At 42.7% G+C, this 17354-nt stretch overlaps 1 protein-coding gene across 39 annotated transcripts in view; it reads left to right on the forward strand.

The window, feature by feature from the left end:
• rims1a (regulating synaptic membrane exocytosis 1a) overlaps positions 1-17354 on the forward strand; it is a 67644-nt gene that overhangs the window by 45279 nt on the left and 5011 nt on the right. For 3 of the 39 annotated variants that reach the window (XM_078103939.1, XM_078103940.1, XM_078103941.1), the window contains exons 11-29: positions 522-539; positions 1891-1937; positions 2310-2425; positions 2519-2649; positions 2914-3085; positions 3577-3724; positions 3992-4048; positions 6394-6559; positions 7065-7169; positions 7689-7748; positions 9158-9232; positions 10074-10193; positions 10572-10661; positions 11824-11907; positions 13459-13524; positions 15134-15243; positions 15735-15853; positions 16556-16716; positions 16850-17052. In XM_078103939.1, coding sequence (XP_077960065.1) covers positions 522-539; positions 1891-1937; positions 2310-2425; positions 2519-2649; positions 2914-3085; positions 3577-3724; positions 3992-4048; positions 6394-6559; positions 7065-7169; positions 7689-7748; positions 9158-9232; positions 10074-10193; positions 10572-10661; positions 11824-11907; positions 13459-13524; positions 15134-15243; positions 15735-15853; positions 16556-16716; positions 16850-17052 — 2048 coding nt within the window. The remainder of the gene's footprint in view (positions 1-521; positions 540-1890; positions 1938-2309; positions 2426-2518; positions 2650-2913; positions 3086-3576; positions 3725-3991; positions 4049-6393; positions 6560-7064; positions 7170-7688; positions 7749-9157; positions 9233-10073; positions 10194-10571; positions 10662-11823; positions 11908-13458; positions 13525-15133; positions 15244-15734; positions 15854-16555; positions 16717-16849; positions 17053-17354) is intronic. The other 36 variants (XM_078103949.1, XM_078103950.1, XM_078103942.1 and 33 more) reach the window with 30 other exon arrangements.

Below are 17354 nucleotides of genomic sequence, written 5' to 3' on the forward strand. Positions count from 1 at the left end.
TAGTCGCTACTTTATTATCTTCACATATTGACTTGAATGCCCTTCTGGGATTTGCATACAATTAGTTTTAAAATACTTCCAATATAATATAAACTTATAAGTAACATATGTCTTAATATGCGTATCTGGGGAAATAATGTCACACAGAACATGCCGTACATCATCACATAAGCCTAAATTCTAATATGTACATTTACATAAAGCACTCTGAATAATCTATAGGTTTTTTATTATGTACCTGATCCTACACAGAATGTTTAGAACTTTCTAAGATAATCTTCTCAAATAAATGGTGTTACTGAAAATATTCAGTAGCCTCACAAGAGTAACAAATGCGCGGAGCAGGTTGAGTTTCAAGATTTTTGATTTGCTATTATTGTGAAGATTATGTAATAGGTTGATATTATTTCACTGATAAAATACTGTTTCTTAAAGCTCTTGCAGCTTTTCTTAATGTGTAACTCAATTTTTGCTGGGAAAAATAGTTGAATGTGTTAATTTCTCTCCAAACACTCGCGAAGGGTGTATAGAAAATATCAGTAAGTAATCTGCCCATTTTATTAGGACCCCTTAATCCTCTCACGCTTATGGAAATAATCTGTGTTTTGCTGGTGCCATTTTGCGTCCCTAAATGAACTAAGTTGAATCCTGCTTAGTAGGATTCATGTAAATATATTGGCTTTTGTGAAATCTAATGAAGTTTGTCTTCTCCAATTGAATTGAACTAAACGTTCACTTAAAGGGTTGCAAAATGGCCAATGGGAAATATCCATCAATGCAGCATTGCTTTTGCAAGCTTTTTCAAAAACCGTCTGTGCTGCGTCTGGAATTCCTCTTTTTGCATTCCTGGTTAAGTTTTAGGATCCCAAAGTAAAATCCTGCACTTTTGAGTTTCAAATAAAAATTGCTTATTTATTTTATTTTATGATCCCCTAGTTTGAAAGTTGGGATTCATCAAGCAAGGAATATTTCCATTCGATTTCATGTGTTTTTTTCTTTTGGAATGGGCCCAAAGGCAACTTAGGGTCCATGAAACACTTGTCAGTGTAATATTTGTATTATGAAATTTAAAAACTATTCAAAAAGAGTGGGAAATATACGCAACAAGGAGAAATGAGAAGATGGATATCTAATGTTTGCATGTTAAGCACAGCTCTGAAGCTACGGTGCCGTTCAGCTCAAATCTTAATGTTAAGCTAGGCTAACGTCATCTCAATTCTAGCTCTCTACTTAATGCAGGAGTGGTATCCATCTTCTCATGCAACTCTCAGAAAGGTAGTAATTAAGTGTGAACTAGAGATTTACTTACATTTACATTCTTAATTTATTAACATTCTATGTTTGACTAAGGAATCTAACATACTGCCTTTCCATGTGCTACAAACAAACCCTAACAAAACCTCCTGCAGATATCCATGGTGGGGCAAAACATTTGTAATAATGAACTTGAATAGAAAAATTACACTGATAAGTAGTATGCAAAATACCAAGCTTTCGTTCTACAACATGAAGCTGGTTCAATGGATTCTAGTGTTTCCCATGGGATCGTAGTGGTGGTGGATAAGAAAAGCTCGTGGTGTGAACAGAATAGAGCAACCGGTTCCAATTCAGTACTACCTGAGATGATCATTGGCAAGCCAGAATGTCTGAATGAGTCTGGGAAACACCGTAGTCATGAATGTGGCTCTACTCACATTGTCACTCTGCTTCTACATGGTTTTTTAAATAACTTTATATCGCAGTGCTACTTTCTTCCACTTAACTACTACTACATTTTCATGCATGTGTGCCTGTGCATCAAGAAAACTACTAACTTTGTTCAATCAAACCATCGTCTTGATGCCAATATAAGAGTAGCTAACGCAGCCTTTTTCTCTGCTTCTGTTGCAGTGATATCCCAAGAATCCCAGACACGTCCCACCCTCCATTAGAATCTAGTAGGTATCGTCTGCCTGATGTTGGAACATCTGTGTTGGTCTGTCTGTATCTCGGTCTGGTAGATGTATTGTCTTATGCGTAAAAGTTGCAAGGTGGAGTGGGGGAGGGGGGCTTAAGGGGGCAGTCTGCCTGGCGCTGTGGAATAAAAAATATAACCATTAACAACTCTGAAGCACTGATGAATATATTGCATCTCATTTGTAAACTCAAACAGAAATGTGAAATCACTATAAATAATAGTGACTTCGTAACCTGAGCCAGTGTAGATGCAATATGTATGCTAAGCTAGGGAAAAATCACTGTCGTCCTGGAGAGACGTGTGGTCTGAAATCTCAAAATCATCTCCACCCCACCCCCCCCAAATGTAACAGCAGGTTCCAGTTCTTTTGAGTCCCAGAAGATGGAGAGACCATCCTTAAATGTCCTGTCTCCCTCCAGTCCGGGGATGCTTCAAGATGCTCCACAGTTAATGCCAGGGCAACTCTCAGTGAGTGTGTTCTTTATGAGCGTGTTGGGGCTGTTGATGAATTCAGACAAAGTACAAGCATTGGAATGTTTGGTTTCTGTTTCCTAAACCCAGGTGAAGCTGTGGTACGACAAAGTGGGACATCAGCTTATAGTCAACGTGCTGCAGGCCACAGAGCTTCATCTTCGGCCTGACGGGCGTCCCAGGAGCCCCTACGTCAAAATGTACTTCCTTCCAGACCGCAGGTATTCCACCCCCTCAAAGGCAGCACCACTGATTCAATGCAGTCTACTTTTTAGTCTGTTAACGCAGTTAAAGTGGTTTGAAGTTTGGGTTGTGTGAGATAATGTTCCATAGTCAGTGTATCATCTGAAATAGAGAAACAGACATGCGCTCCAGGATGGGAGCAAATGAAATCCACTTTTTACTGTAAAGAGAGTCCACAACATGTTATGTAAAACAATGGCTGTGAGTCCGCTGCAAATTAAGACCGGCATTGCCTAACACAGCGACAAGAGCAAGCGGAGGACGAAAACAATGAAGAAGACCTGTGAGCCCAAGTGGAACCAGACCTTCGTCTACCCTCACGTCCATCGCAGGGATTTCCGCAACCACATGCTGGAGCTGACTATATGGGATCAACCCAGGTCACCGGATGAGGACAGCACCTTTATGGGAGAGGTACCACACACGCATACTTACAATGAACTCTCTTCCCCTTAACCGCCTCTAGCACTGAGAGAGAACAGAAAAATGACACGACACTTTAGTCCAGTAAGTTTCTCCTTTTTACATGAACATTCAAATATTGTTTGCGTGGATTTTAGTTGCAGATAAAGATACTTTGTGGACTTTTGGGGTCTCGGGTGATGATTTTGATCTTTTATTTTACTTGCGGCGGTGTCCCTAATCCCATTCGCATGGATCAGTTATTCTTCCAATAAACTCGTAGTAAACATATTTGCCATACTGACTTTATAATGCGTTATAGGTCCATGTGCCTTGTTTTTCCACGAAAAAAAACTACAAAAACATTAGCGTGCAAAGCGTGGAATGCATTGCTTGTAATGTAAAAAGCTTTCCCGATGTACATTTTCACAAACAGCTTCTCTGCTGTAATGACGCGGCAGCAAAAAAACTATTGATCACTGTGTGGATTGTGACCTGACCAGATCCTGATAGAGCTTGAGACGGCCTTGCTGGACGACAAGCCCCACTGGTACCCGCTCCAAACCCACGACGTCTCATCCATACCGCTGCCCCGGCCCTCTCCGTACCTGCCCCGCCGACTCACCGAGCCCCACGGCAAGAAGCTGCAGCGTAAGTCTGCGGGTGCCTTTCTATTGTATATGTTCATGCATAACATGTGTGTGCGTTATCCTGTTGAATAGAGAAAGGATTGTGTGGTGTTTACTGTTGTTTACTATCAACGGGCAAAGTATTTCAATGTAAATGTATTTTTTAACCCCACCCTTCCCATTAACACTACATTTGTGTCTGAATACATGTATGCATGCATGCATGTATGTGTGGCGTGCATACATATCTATGTGTGTTTGTGTGTGTGTGTGTGTCCATGACGTTTAGGTTCTCAGCGTGTAAGAGAGCCTGAATTTGATGAAGGTACTGCAGTAATGTCCAAAGGTGGGTGGGGATTGTTTCCTAGTATTGCCTCCAGTGTTTCCCCGCAAACTGTACTTTATTTGTGGTGTTTATTTACGACTGTCTGCTCTGCTGAATACGTGTTACATGTTTGTATTTTGGTGCCAAAATGCAACCTGTTATTTTGTCACACAAAGTAGTTGATAGAGGGCAAGCAGCCCTTTGGCTCCACCTGACAGATCCTGAAGATCGTTTTATTGTACCTTTGCCCTACAGTGCAAATGACTAGCAAATCTAAACCGGTATAAGAAAATGAGAGGCCACCACAAATAAATCATGTGAACTAGCATGTCATAGCAACAGTCAGGCGTGCTCGTGCCTCAGAAGGAACGAGTCTGGAATTATAAAAGATACTTTATTATTGTGTATGTTGAGACACTCCGCCTCTTTTGTTTTGTAGTGTGTGTGTGTGTGTGTGTGTGTGTGGAACTGTTTACTGTAAGTGTCTGAGTGTTTGTCTGTGTGCGGTAAGGTTGGACTGCTAGATTGGTAACAAGAATCAGGTTGATATTATTCATTGATTTCATTTCCAGGATTTAAAACTCTCTTCCCCTACAAAGTAAAATGGGGTGTGAACTGTATATTTAACTTATTTAATTACATATCAAAGGGAAAAATAGAAGCATTCTTCATAGTACTGGTATTGTGTTTCAGACACTTTGTACCTTGACAGCACATTCCTGGTGGCAATACTGAATATTTCAGTATTGTACTACTGATGAGGAGGGCAGCTGCAAAGTATATTTTAGACACCTAGAAAATCCTTATAAGTCTAAGTGGATGCTATATTTAGATCATTTTTACCGCATCACCTTTCCTTCAGACAGCCAGTTCCTCACAAAGAACCGTTATATCCAAAACCACTTTGACAAAAACATTAATATTACCGCTCGCTGGCTGGTCTCCTTCGGTTAGGATTTATTGTGTTATGGTGCAACTGGTGATTCAGAATTAACCCTTTAAAACAAAAAGGGACTGCACAAATAAAGCATGAAAGGATAGTTTTTGTCAAAGGAGTCTCGTGACTTTGGACACAACCGTTAACCACAAGTTACATCGGCGAAAATAGTGTGAATATAGCGTACGCTAAAGTGATATTTACTCATCTCACGACGATCCCTCCTGCCAGGCTTTAGTTGATGCGTTGTGGAAGCGAGCCAGTGACTGGACCGTCCAGTGTCCCGTGAGGAGCTACCGGCAGCTAGGACATCTGTTCACTCAATGCTAAAATGGTTAGCGTTGATGCTGCCATAGCATCACTTCTATCAGAATTGGAGAGCATCATCGAAAAAAAGAGCAAGGAAGGTTTTTTTTCATCCAATCAGTATTTATTGAAAATGCAGTTTCCAATGACGGCTTCTCACCCGACGGTTCTTTGTAATAAAAACCATCTGCCGGGTCAGGTTGTGTTTTTTTCTGTCGATGTCACATTCTGCTGCTGCTCTGTTTCTGCTGCTGTACTTTGTACTCTTTGTCCAAAGTGGAGGTGAAACAAATTCAAACAATCCCTTTAAAACTGGTCAAATTCAATGATTTTGAGGATCAACTCACCATGTCAACTGTCTTCAGTCCAACCTACTATGGATCTATGTTTCTTCTTATAAGCACCCAAGATAAAATAGAGAGACAGAAGGGATGGAAAAAATACACTACTTTGACCAACGTTTTTTCTTTTAATTCCCATGCATGGCACGAATAAATAAAAAAAACCTTGGTGACACTTAAAGCAAAGCGAATGGCCCCGCTGTGAGCTGTGAGGTGCTGTTCTTTTGGAAATGAACCCAGTGGCCATGGGACCACGAACAAAGCCCGACACAGTCGCACAGATGGTTCAGTGTGTTTATACTTTATACTCACCGGACAAAGTACTGAAAAAAGCCAGCTGCTGTTCTATTGTTAGTCTGGTCTCTAACAAACTTTGAATCTTTGAGATAGACTTTCCTGCTGTTCCCATATGTGAATATATTCATATTAGCATGTGACTTTCCTGTCCCGCTGTCCGTTATCTCATTGTTTTAATGTCTGATGTTATGCACCTACCGTTCATTGAAAGATTGAAAAATTGGGTTGGATTGAATAAAAGCTTTAGGATAATATATTTTATAATGTCTGCTTTTAGATGTTTCTGGGTGCATGAACAAATCATATTTTTCCGTTTTGTAGTTGCAGAGGCAGTTGTAGATTTCCGTAGCTTTTTCACTGCAAACTACCTAATATTGCCCCCTTTATTTATGACATAATTACACTCATTTCTGAGTATTTTTTCCTATTTATATTTTAATTGTTCATATTTGATTGTGTGTGTTTACTGCTATTTTCCCACCCAGCAGCGGACGGGCGTGGCAGGGAGAGGCAGCGGGAGTCCACGTCCACCCTGGAGGTGCCGGACCAGCAGAGGACGCCCGCCCATCACATACGCTCCCGCTCGGTCTCGCCTCACCGCGAGGAGCAAGGGAGGACGCGGTCGCGGCCGCCCAACGTCCCCGCACAAAGGTTCGAATGTTTTTATGAAGGAGCACTTTTCCCTTTAGGAATAGTGTGATACATTAATCAGCTTGACAGATGATAGACAAAGAAATATTTAAAGAAACAGATGCCAAATGTTTTAAGTCATTAAAAAGTTAGCAAATGTAAGTTAATGATAAGCCCCTTTCTCCGCTCCAAATAGGCATATTTCAGCCAAATATAGATGTTTTGCTCAATTTAGTCCGTTAACACGCTGTTAAGTCTAAGAATGGAGGATGACGGTAGGAATATATAGAGCCACTTATAAAAGGTAAAAGCAGCATAAGGAGGGAGAGAGGACGAGTGAGCGAGTTTGTTGGAAGCCAGCAAATGGAGTCCATCTACTAATGAAATGTCTGTCTGATGCAGAACACACAGTGCTGCCAGCTCTGCTCTTACTGCCTCGAGCCAAGCGACTGCTGCAATACCGCCTGACCGCTAACCTGAAGCCTTCCCACCTTCCCTCATTCCTTCCCTCCTTCTTGTCTTTCAGGAGTCTGGATGACGAGCTTCCTCACGCACGCCGCTCGCGCTCTCCGACCCGCCACTACGACGCCGTCAGGGGTCGCCGCCATGAGGACGAGTACCTGGATGACAGGTGAGAGCCCCAGCTGGTATCTAATTCAACTAAAACAATTCTGTGTTCTTTTTAGGTTTGTGTGACATCAACTGCTTATTTGTGTGTCCAGCTGGAACTATATAGCAAGATTTCTGTGCTTTAATGTGTTTTGACACAAAGTGTAAATGCGAAATGAGATTTTCAAATTTCACCTTTTTGTTAATCATTGCCATTCAAAAAAACATGTTCCCCGATTTCATTTTTCCACCCCTGATGTCGCCGGATTTCTCTTTTTCACGCCTGTTTTCTTTGAGCCTGGGACCAGGTTTGGTTCTGTCCGTTGATTTTAATATTGTATAAAGTGACTCAAGAGGTGTTTCGATCAGAACGGCTTTGGTCGCAACAATCTGTGTTATTTGTAAGTGTTTGTGTCATCAGGTGGCGATCAGCCACAGCTCCTCTTTCCTATTCAACCTCTTCTCCTTCTGCTCTTCTGTTTGTTTCTTTGACTGTTGTTGATTTTTCTTAATGTGTCATCCATCCTCATGGTAACCACAGTGAGGTCATCATGATCCACCAGTCAATGCGAGGCAAAAGTGCCGAATGCCTCCACACCAGGTAAACCCGGCCAATCCCGAGATGTTGTTTACATTTTGCGTTTTGGGATCAGTTGTGGTTGAGTGCTCGTAGTGTTCTTTGTCACATTTTGTCTCCGTGCAGTTGTCTAAAAAACAAAGTGAGAAATGATGTGTCTCTTTGCTCTAAAGGTAACACAAGTGTCGTAAAAGGGAATAGTTTTTTTGTTCTTTAAACAGAACACGAACCACACTGACACACGAGTAAAACTTTTGACTGGCCTGCTTCTGATAGACAACAATTCCCATGAAAAGATCAACAATACATATTTTTATCTTTCCCTTCTCTTATCTGTCTGTGGCTCTCCGCCCCAAGTCCATTTGTTTCTACTGAGAGGTCTGAAAATCCTTTGTTAGTTTAGAGAAGAAAAAAAAAGAGTGGCAAATAACTCACAGTTGTACATTGTAGTTTTTGGCAAACAATACTCAAACAGGAAGAAAACAAGTGACTTTTCCTGTTTTTTTGGTGCGGATTAACGTACATTTGGCTCTATTGAGCATCTGTGACAGCAGGACTGTGTTTGAGGGATTGAGGGACACACGGACGCATTCGCTCTCAGGTCTGGTCTTTTTAGAAATGTGTAGACTATGACTGCTGACAACGACCTCCCTTTATTATTTTGTCTGCTCCGGATAGTCAGGAAAGCATCATGTGTTGTAATTCGCACGCTTCATCTTCTTTTTAAATAATTTAAAAGCCGGAAAAATGTGCGCCCAAGAGCTGTTTGTCTAGCTGCACTGTTGCTGTTGATCCACAAGAGGACACTGCAGGGCCGCGTGTGCGTGTTTACCAACATGCGCCTCTGCTCTGCTGCCCTAAAAAACCGTTTGATCTGTCACTACATTACACTTAACTTATCTGCTGGAGTTGCCCTCCACGTGGCTGTGTTGTAAGGCTATTTCAGCACAAGTCAGCGAGGTAAGTTGCACGCTTCAGAGCGCGTCTCGGAGGGGCCTCCTCGGACACGGCCGTGACCTCTCGGGAAGAAGCGCCACAGAGCTGGTCAACATTGCGCTGTTCTGTTCCACGCGGATGTGTTTGAGGGATCAGGGTGTTTTGAAGCGTGTCAGTGGAGATGACAGTCGGGCCTTCGACGCTTGCATGGCTGCCATGCGGTGCTGTAGTTCTTGGCTGCTTACACTGCAAAAACAAAACTACAAGCTTAGCCAGTGATTTGAGAAACATGTCGAACGACATCACTGATGAAAAACATTGAGAATCAGTGAGTCAGCTGATAATCTATTGCCTTAAATCACTGGATAAGTTGGCACCTGCTTTGGACCTGTACAACTTCCTGTTTCTGTTGTGCACAACAACCCCACAGAGTTGTTCTTTTTCACCCATTCCTCCCATTTTCCTACCTGTGTCTGTTGCATGCATGCTAACATCAGGAGATCTACCAGGCACAATAACACACTGCCACCTAAGATGCCCCTTTTGTTCAACGGCACCAAACGCACTAACAGGTAAGTCCTCCGGTAACGGTCCAGTATGCCTCAAACAAACCATGTGCCTTATTCTGGATTCCTGTTTATGGTTTTTCCTTGAGGTGACACTACAGGAAAAAATACATCATTTATTAAGGGATTTTAGGCTTTATTGATAGAAAGTTAGTACCAAGTAATGTCTCATTCACATATGTTACATTGTCCCAGTATCATGGCCATATTCTCTTACCTATTATTATAATTATTACACATTCTTTTTAGATATTATAGTAATAATTGCATGTTTACTTTTGTTTACGCCCGTCTGCCATGGAGGACTGTAGATCAATGGTCCCCAACCACCGGGCCACTTGGTACCGGACACAAAAAGGACAAAGAAAACCTTTTTTTTTTTTTTCTCAAAATAGTCTGCCATCATTTTTTTGCTCCCCTTTGTAGTCTAGAATAATTTAAAAGAACACAGAAAATGTACAGCATGTGTTCAGAAAAGGCTTAATAGACCACTTCAAATCCTGTTCTGCCTTCTTTTCGTTTCACTGAAGCATGATGGTTAGATGACAGTTTCCGATTTATTTACACAGTACTTTTTTTATTTATAGCTTTTTATTGAAACTGCGGATAGTGTTGGATAGTCGAGTCCCACCTGTGCATAAATTGTCTAATGTCTTTCAGACATTGTGGGATGAGCACCTTGTTTGAAGCATTCTGAGGCTTTTACGCATTCCACGACACCTGTTGTTCCTTTCGTTTGAATATCTTCTACAGCGGCAGGAGCTTCACGGATTCCTTTCCAATCTGAGCTTTCTTTGTTTTCGTTTGCAAATGCATGCTGTTTTGGAAATTGTCATCTTGTAAATAGCTCCTTGCCGCCTGCATGCCGAAAGATAAGCGCTGCCGCAGGTTCGCGCGTGGTCGTGGCAACGCGCCGCTCCATCACAACACACCGCATCGTAATGTTCACAGATGAGGTGACCGTTGGGTAAGACACACACACACACACACACACACACACACACACACACACACACACACACACACACACACACACACACACGCGCCCACATTATAATGAATGGTTTAACATCGGCCGGGTTGGGAGAAAGGCGGAGAGCGTTCCGTCTTATAAAACAAAAACCCACAGGTTTCCACTCAACCCCATCTCCATGACAACCAAGACAACCCGCGCGAGCCAGCCAGCCATGGTTTATTTCTCAGTCTAGCATTATGGCTTTGGGAATCTAACCTGGACGTTATTTTAAAACATCTATTTTTCTGTTTTTCCATTGTTTCCTCTGTTTTCTCCTGTCTCCCTCCTTCTCCTCCATTGGATTGGCATGTTGTGCTGTGGTGCCTCTAGTGATCTGCAGCCTTCTCTGGACAGGGTTAGGAGCGCTAGCGCCAATTGTCTGACTCCAAACATTCACGCCCCCTCATCAGAGACTGAAAGGTACCAGCCTCTGTCCCCGCCCCCCCCAACCTTCCTGTAGTGCTCCAGTAGCCTCTTATCTTCTACCTTTCCTGGTCTTTTTGTAGTTCTTTCCGCTCTTAGTGGTCCTACTTGAAGATTTGACTCACCCCTCCTCACTTTGCTGCACACCGCTCCACTGTTTCTTTCTGCTGTTTCGCTTTGCAGCTCCTGTGTTTCTCCACAATCCTAAAGCTGTGTACGAAGGTGCAACGATTTTCTAAAACTGACAATGATGGATCTATCGCCTTAATCATTAGTAATACTAATACTTGAACAATACTGCATTTGTTTAACTACTCAACTCCAGCAATACTTTGTAGAATTCCGTGTAATGTTTTTCCATCAACAACGAGACACTTTTGGACCCATCGGAGATTGACCCCCTACTAACCGAATCGGTGCACCTCTTCTTATACGCCTCACGTAATCACTGTATGTCGAGATAAAATCACCCTGCTTGGTGTCACACAGCCCAGGTTCAATGGAATCAACCCTGCAACAGCTCATGCAACAGATTTGCAATCCTGCTTGATTCAGGGATTTCTGCTGCCAGGGTTGTTTTCTTGTTTAGCTGTACACAGATTGTGAGCAAAATATTTGTTGGAATTTGTTGTCAAGTTGTAACTTGCAGTGCAAAAGATGGGGGTCAAAATACTCAGTCCTCCTTCCTTTGATCTTTATCCTGGAAGTTGCATTCCGGTTTGTTGTTGGTCATTTCTTGGCAACAAATCCGCTAAGACAAAATGTGAAGATTATTAGTGGATCCGCAGAGTGGTTTCGATCCACTCCAAAATGTATTGAATTCTTCCTTGGTCCATCAAGTTTAGGAAAAATCCAACTAGTAGTTTTCCCATAATGCCGTTGACAAACACACAAACAAAAATAAGACCTAATGAATGAGGGAAGAAATGTGAAGTTGTTATTGGTTTGCCCTTCCACCGGTTTCATGAAAATTGGGTCCGTAGTTTTTCCTGTAATCCCGCTGACAGACAAAAAACAGGGCTTGTATATCAGGTGTTTTCCGGCAAATTACCAAGAGATATGTGCACCGATTGACACCCAACGATGGAATAGTGTGACTCTGTAACGGTTTGCTGATTTCGTCATATATGGGTGACATATTTTGTATGTGTACACATAGAAAACCTTTTTCCCATTCGCTGCCTCGGCGACGTCCGGCAAGTCCCAGGATTCTTATCCAACATGCGTCTCCTGAAGATGACAGGTACCCGTTTGTGGACCCCGGGTGCTTCCGCTTAGAGCTTGACTCATGCCTTCAAATCTGATGTCATTATTAACCATAACGTGTTTTGTTGAATTAAGATGAAAGCACATGGTATTCAGTACAAGTCACTAATTCCCAACCCCCCCCCACTCCCCCCCCAGCATTGTAAGGAAGTGACTGAAATACTGCTTCAGGGTTCAGTTGTGTCTTATTGGGTTCAGGCAGACGTCAAGCTCTACCGCCTCTCTGCAGCTACCTCTGATCTCTTTTCTGAGTTGTGATATCTCTGATTAGCTGGTAGTAAATTTGCAACCAAAACTATTCTGACTCTTTCTTCTCTGGTAAAAGTGAGTGACTTTATCTTGCACCATTAACAACAAGCTTCGACTGACTTATTTTAGCAACAACAGGAAAGTGCCTGTTTTTATGAGAAACCGTTCAACATTTTGAGAAAATGTGACCATTAGATGAGAAGATCCACAGCATACTCATAATTGTCCTCTTGAATACAAAGTTCAAACCAAGGGAAGTTGAGCTTAACATAGAGCTCATAATTGGCGTAATCTTGGCTCTGCACAAATAGAAGGCGTATAAAAATAAGACATTATTTGAACGTACCCAAAGCTGTTTCCCACTACTTCATATATGTGTGCTATGCTACGCTAATATCTCTTGACTTTAGCATCATACTTAACAACAATAGGAGGTGGTATCAATCTTCTCATCTAAGTATTGAAAAAGGTGTACAATTGTTCATCCCGATATGTTTAAACTTGATCATACCTGAAATTGTTCAGCAGCAGCAATTGCAACTGCAGGGTTTCACTTGATATTTATTTTGACAAAGACAAGATGAAATCACAAGCTATTCCTGAATATCTTTCTATCGCCTTCATTTTCTGGTTTGCGGTGGATGAGCTGCACACAGTGAGAGTGAACATGGTGCACAATGTAGATCTTGTCACGATGAAAGTTCTACTTTGTTGTGGACTGCGTCACTCACATTGTGTAGAGGGTGCTCGTGTGGTTTTTCAGCTTGTGGGTGGTGTCTTTCTGGTTTGTAATTTGTTGCTGAATTGTAGCGATAGTTTCTCGTCCCTGGTTGTGGTTTTTGATGCAAAGGTTTTTGTCCTGTGGCTTTTCCTTCCTATCTTTCCTTCACGTTTCCCAAAAAGTCACCGGCGTCTTGTCTTCTGAACTTAGTAGTTTGTACTGGTTCTGTTGTGAAACTCCGCTTTGTTTGGTTCGCCTCGTCTTTCTGAAGTGTACTTCTCTTTCTGGGAATTTCCATCTGCAGCTTCTGTGTGCTCGTCTCGTACACACACACACACACACACAAAGATGCAGTTACAGACGATGTATTAGTGTCTGAATCCTTTCACAATGACAACATCCATCACAGCATGGCCCCTGTTTCCTGTTTTCCCGATCGTAAAGGTATAAAGCTGAAGACAATCACACGCTTTATATCTAAATGATATATTCTGTCATCCATCCCCATTTTTTTTGTGTGTGTATATCGCTGCCTTTTAATCATCCACCATTCTCCAGGCAGCCTCGGACCCTGGAGACGCCCGAGTGCCACACTCTTGGCAGCGAGCTCCCAGACAGTGGCAGGTAAGGCATGTACTGCAGGTTCAGCACATGTCAGTAGTGTACGAGTTCCTCCACGGGAGCACGACATTATGCAACCAAATATATATTTATTTACACAGTATATGCTGGTAGCTTCTAACACCCCATTCACTAGTTGAAAGAAGACATCTTTTCTTTCTAATATAGGGTTGAATAAAAAATTTAGTGTACTATGCAATTTAGATACTTTACCAGATAAAGCTGTGAAACTTTACAAACTTCCAAAGGACAAAGTTAAAAATCGTACGTGGCGCGTGAGGAACAATCTGTAGGCGCCAAAACGGTTGAAATGAACTTGAAGGTTTGAAGATCTAAGAAACAAACGCTCAGACGAGTGTCATTAGAAGGGAATTCCATTATTATGTTCTTGTAATATTAAATAACTATTCGAATTTATTTTGTATTACAACATGTATTGGAAATCCATTGAATTTCACATTTATTATACTTTTTTATTTCAATTCTTTTGCTCTTTTTTTTTTTTCCTCTCGACCCCATCTTTCCTCCCTCCTTTCACTTCCCGCATGCTGCTGCTTCCACTCTGTGTTGCGGGGCCTCGGGTTTGTATGGCACTCGTGTGACTGCGCGTGTGTGTGTGTGTACCAGAATCAAGCCCACCTCCATCTTAAGGGGCTCCAGAGGAAAAAAGGCCCCACTGCGGCCCCTCGGTAAGGGCAACCTTGGAATGAGGGCCCCCGAGTGGAGAGGCACGAGACGGGGCTGCACTCGCACTCCCACATGCGTTTACGTGTTTCTGTCTTTGCTGTTTGTGTATGTGTTGTCAAGACGATGTGAATAGACGCAAAGTGTATCTTTAAGTGTTGTTGTTTTTTGTGTAAAACTATCAAATGAAGTAATTCATAGATTTAGCAGCAGTAAGTTTAACCTCTTGCCCTTTTCACATTATAAGCAGCCGACGACGTGGAGTCGACAAAGTAATGGGCAGTTCAGAGCGAAATAAGAAAACGTTTTTCTGAATAACCGCTGGTCTCAGGTCTGTGGTGAGAATGGATTACAAATGAGTGGGTGTGCAGATGTGGAGGGATTTGTGCTTGAAGGCTTTCACCTTCTATGTGTCATATGTGCACTGTCTTAACCTTTATTTGCTGCTCTCCCTGCAACAGGATCAATAACCGCCGACCCCCTCAACCAGCTTCACTTTGTGAATTTGCTACTGATTTTCACAAAAATATTGTTGCAGTTATTTTGTTTCCACGACCTATAGTTGTTTTTTGTGCAGCCACATTCTGTAGCTTCTTTTTTTCAATGCAATTTACATGTATTTGATATCTTAAGATAAGAAACGTGGAACGACGTTCCATTTGGTGGTTGTTCTGCTCAGTTTCTTTTGTTTACTTCAGGAAAATTCCAGCCACGTCTAAATGATGCTGATTAGAATGGGATCAGCTCCACATGTGAACATCCAGCCTGTGACCACCGGAGCTGCAGTGTCACAGAGATACTGACTTTGATTTGTTTTTCTCTTCCTTTTCATCCTCAAAATCCTTCCTCCTTGCTTCTGTTTGTCTCCTCACCCCCCTCCTCCGTCTCTTTGTCTCCCACCCTCTCCACCACTATTATCTTGTATCAGGGGCCACCTCCAAGGTGGTGCGTCTCTTTCCTCCTCCGTGACGTCCTCCTCCAACCGCAGGGTGAGGCAACTCCCACAACTTCCCCCCAAGAGCAGCACTGTAGAACAAGGTACGCATCGCTGCTGGTTTGGATTGTTAAACTGAACCTCTGGTGAGGGGCGGTTCATTCATTCTGATGCAGGGAAATGTGTACATTCTTATTGTTATTCTTCAGAACATTCTATATGGAAATGAAAATAATATAAATGTTGGTTTAAAGTGGGTGGTCTGGATGTTTCAAAGTAGGGTTATTATATATTCCGTGTATTACCCGACGGTGTCGATGGCGGTCAGCACGTAGCGACAGAGGAGCAAAGTCATGTAGTGCTGTGGACAGAATGTATTTTATATACCGTATTAAGAATATTTTACCACTTAAACAAACGGGCCTTTTCAAAAGGGGAAACTAAGCCAATATGTCTCTTCAAAGCCAAAAGACTCCATTGACTAAACAGTCGTTCTACCTCAGAACTATACAGCAAATAGGGTCAACTTGCGGTTTATGTGGGAGTTTCTGTTTTTTTGTACTGTGTGTGTGTGTGTGTGTGTGTGTGTGTGTAGCCCTGGTAGCAGAGGAGTGCGTTCGTCAGCTCCAGATGAGGGTCCATTCCAACCGGGCGTCAGCTGCCACCACCTCCAGCCAACAGGACCTGGACCGGGCCCTCAAGAACAAACGGGAGGTGGGCCACAACTGTTATTTCTTTTTTGAGGGGAGGCTTCATTCAATTGGACATTCAAACCGACTCAGCAGGACAACACAGTGGGACAATAAGGGTTCCAACCAGAGCATGTGCCAAAATGTTGAAGTGCATCGCAGTATTAAAGTAACGTATTAATCAATTTCCCCAATATTAGAGAAATACTTTGCATATAAAACCGATTTGTAGGATTCATGTCACAAGTACTGAGGGTAACTTTAAAGGCCTTTTAAATAACATAGTTGTTACTTGTTTGCCCAATTAGACATCTTGATGCACCCTTTTGTGTGTCTTTCAGACCTTTTTCACAACAGACCTTTTTGGCTTCGCATTGCAGGAAAGTCAGTTAAAAAATAAAAATCACCCAGAAGTGACAGCCAGCCAGAGTATTTGAAAGCAAAGAAGCTTCAAAAATTCCTAGTTATTTCAAACATCATTATGAAGTTTGTTTCCGATCTGAAAGGTGTCTTTTCATCAAGCAAATGTGGTTATAAAAAATACATAAACAGTGTGAAAGAATACAGGTGTTGCCATTTTCAACCTTTGCTTTTTCTGCTGCCACGACTTCCCAAAATCCGTCTATATTATATAATACTACTAATTACTCTTCCTTGTTCACGATTACTTGGACAACCTACGAAAAGAAACCGGCGCATTATTGTCCTGGCTGACGTGTTTCCCCAGCTCTACAAGGACCAGAGGCGGAGCACCGAGAACGTCTCCCATAAGTCTTCGGACAGCGATGTCAGCGACGTGTCAGCCATCTCTCGAACCAGCAGTGCCTCTCGCCTAAGTAGCACCAGCTACATGTCCATCCAGTCGGAGAGACCCCGGGGACGCTTCAGGTGTGCACACCTGCACACGCACACAAACCTGGTCACGCTGCCTTTTCCTAGTGTTTTATTTCTGATAACTGTTCAGTACAACAAGTCGCATAAAATTAACCTTGAGCTTTGGTTTGACACACATGATCGGCAGGGCCATGCGTGCAACGGGCCGCCACATGCTGAAGAGCACCAGCGTAAGCGGCGAGATCTACGGCATGGAGCACGTCGACGGCAGCCAATCGGACACGGCGCTCGGGAGCGGCATCAAGAAGCGGCGCTCGAGCCTCAGCCAGCGCGTCGTCGCCATCCTGCCGTCCAGACGCAGCCGGAGCACCTCGCAACTCAGCCAGACGGGTCAGAGAAACGGCAACACCAGCCGCAGCCACCTCACTCTAGGCCTCTCTAGGAATGTGGCCCGGTGTGTCCTAAACCATTTTAAGAATGTGACGTTTCAAGGGGAGAGTCGGCCACTGTGACTTTGTTTCATACTAACTGCATAAGCAGTTTAAACACACCAGTATCTTTCAGCGTCACATCTTTGAAGCGGGCAATCAGGTCATGAACATAAACCAGTATTTGGAGAAACTGTCGATAAGAATTAAAAATAATTGAGAAAAACACATTTGATGCAATTTTATCAAATCCGAAACACGCTC

Source organism: Gasterosteus aculeatus, chromosome 6, assembly GCF_964276395.1.
Source record: "Gasterosteus aculeatus chromosome 6, fGasAcu3.hap1.1, whole genome shotgun sequence".
In the NCBI taxonomy this organism is placed as follows: domain Eukaryota; kingdom Metazoa; phylum Chordata; class Actinopteri; order Perciformes; family Gasterosteidae; genus Gasterosteus; species Gasterosteus aculeatus.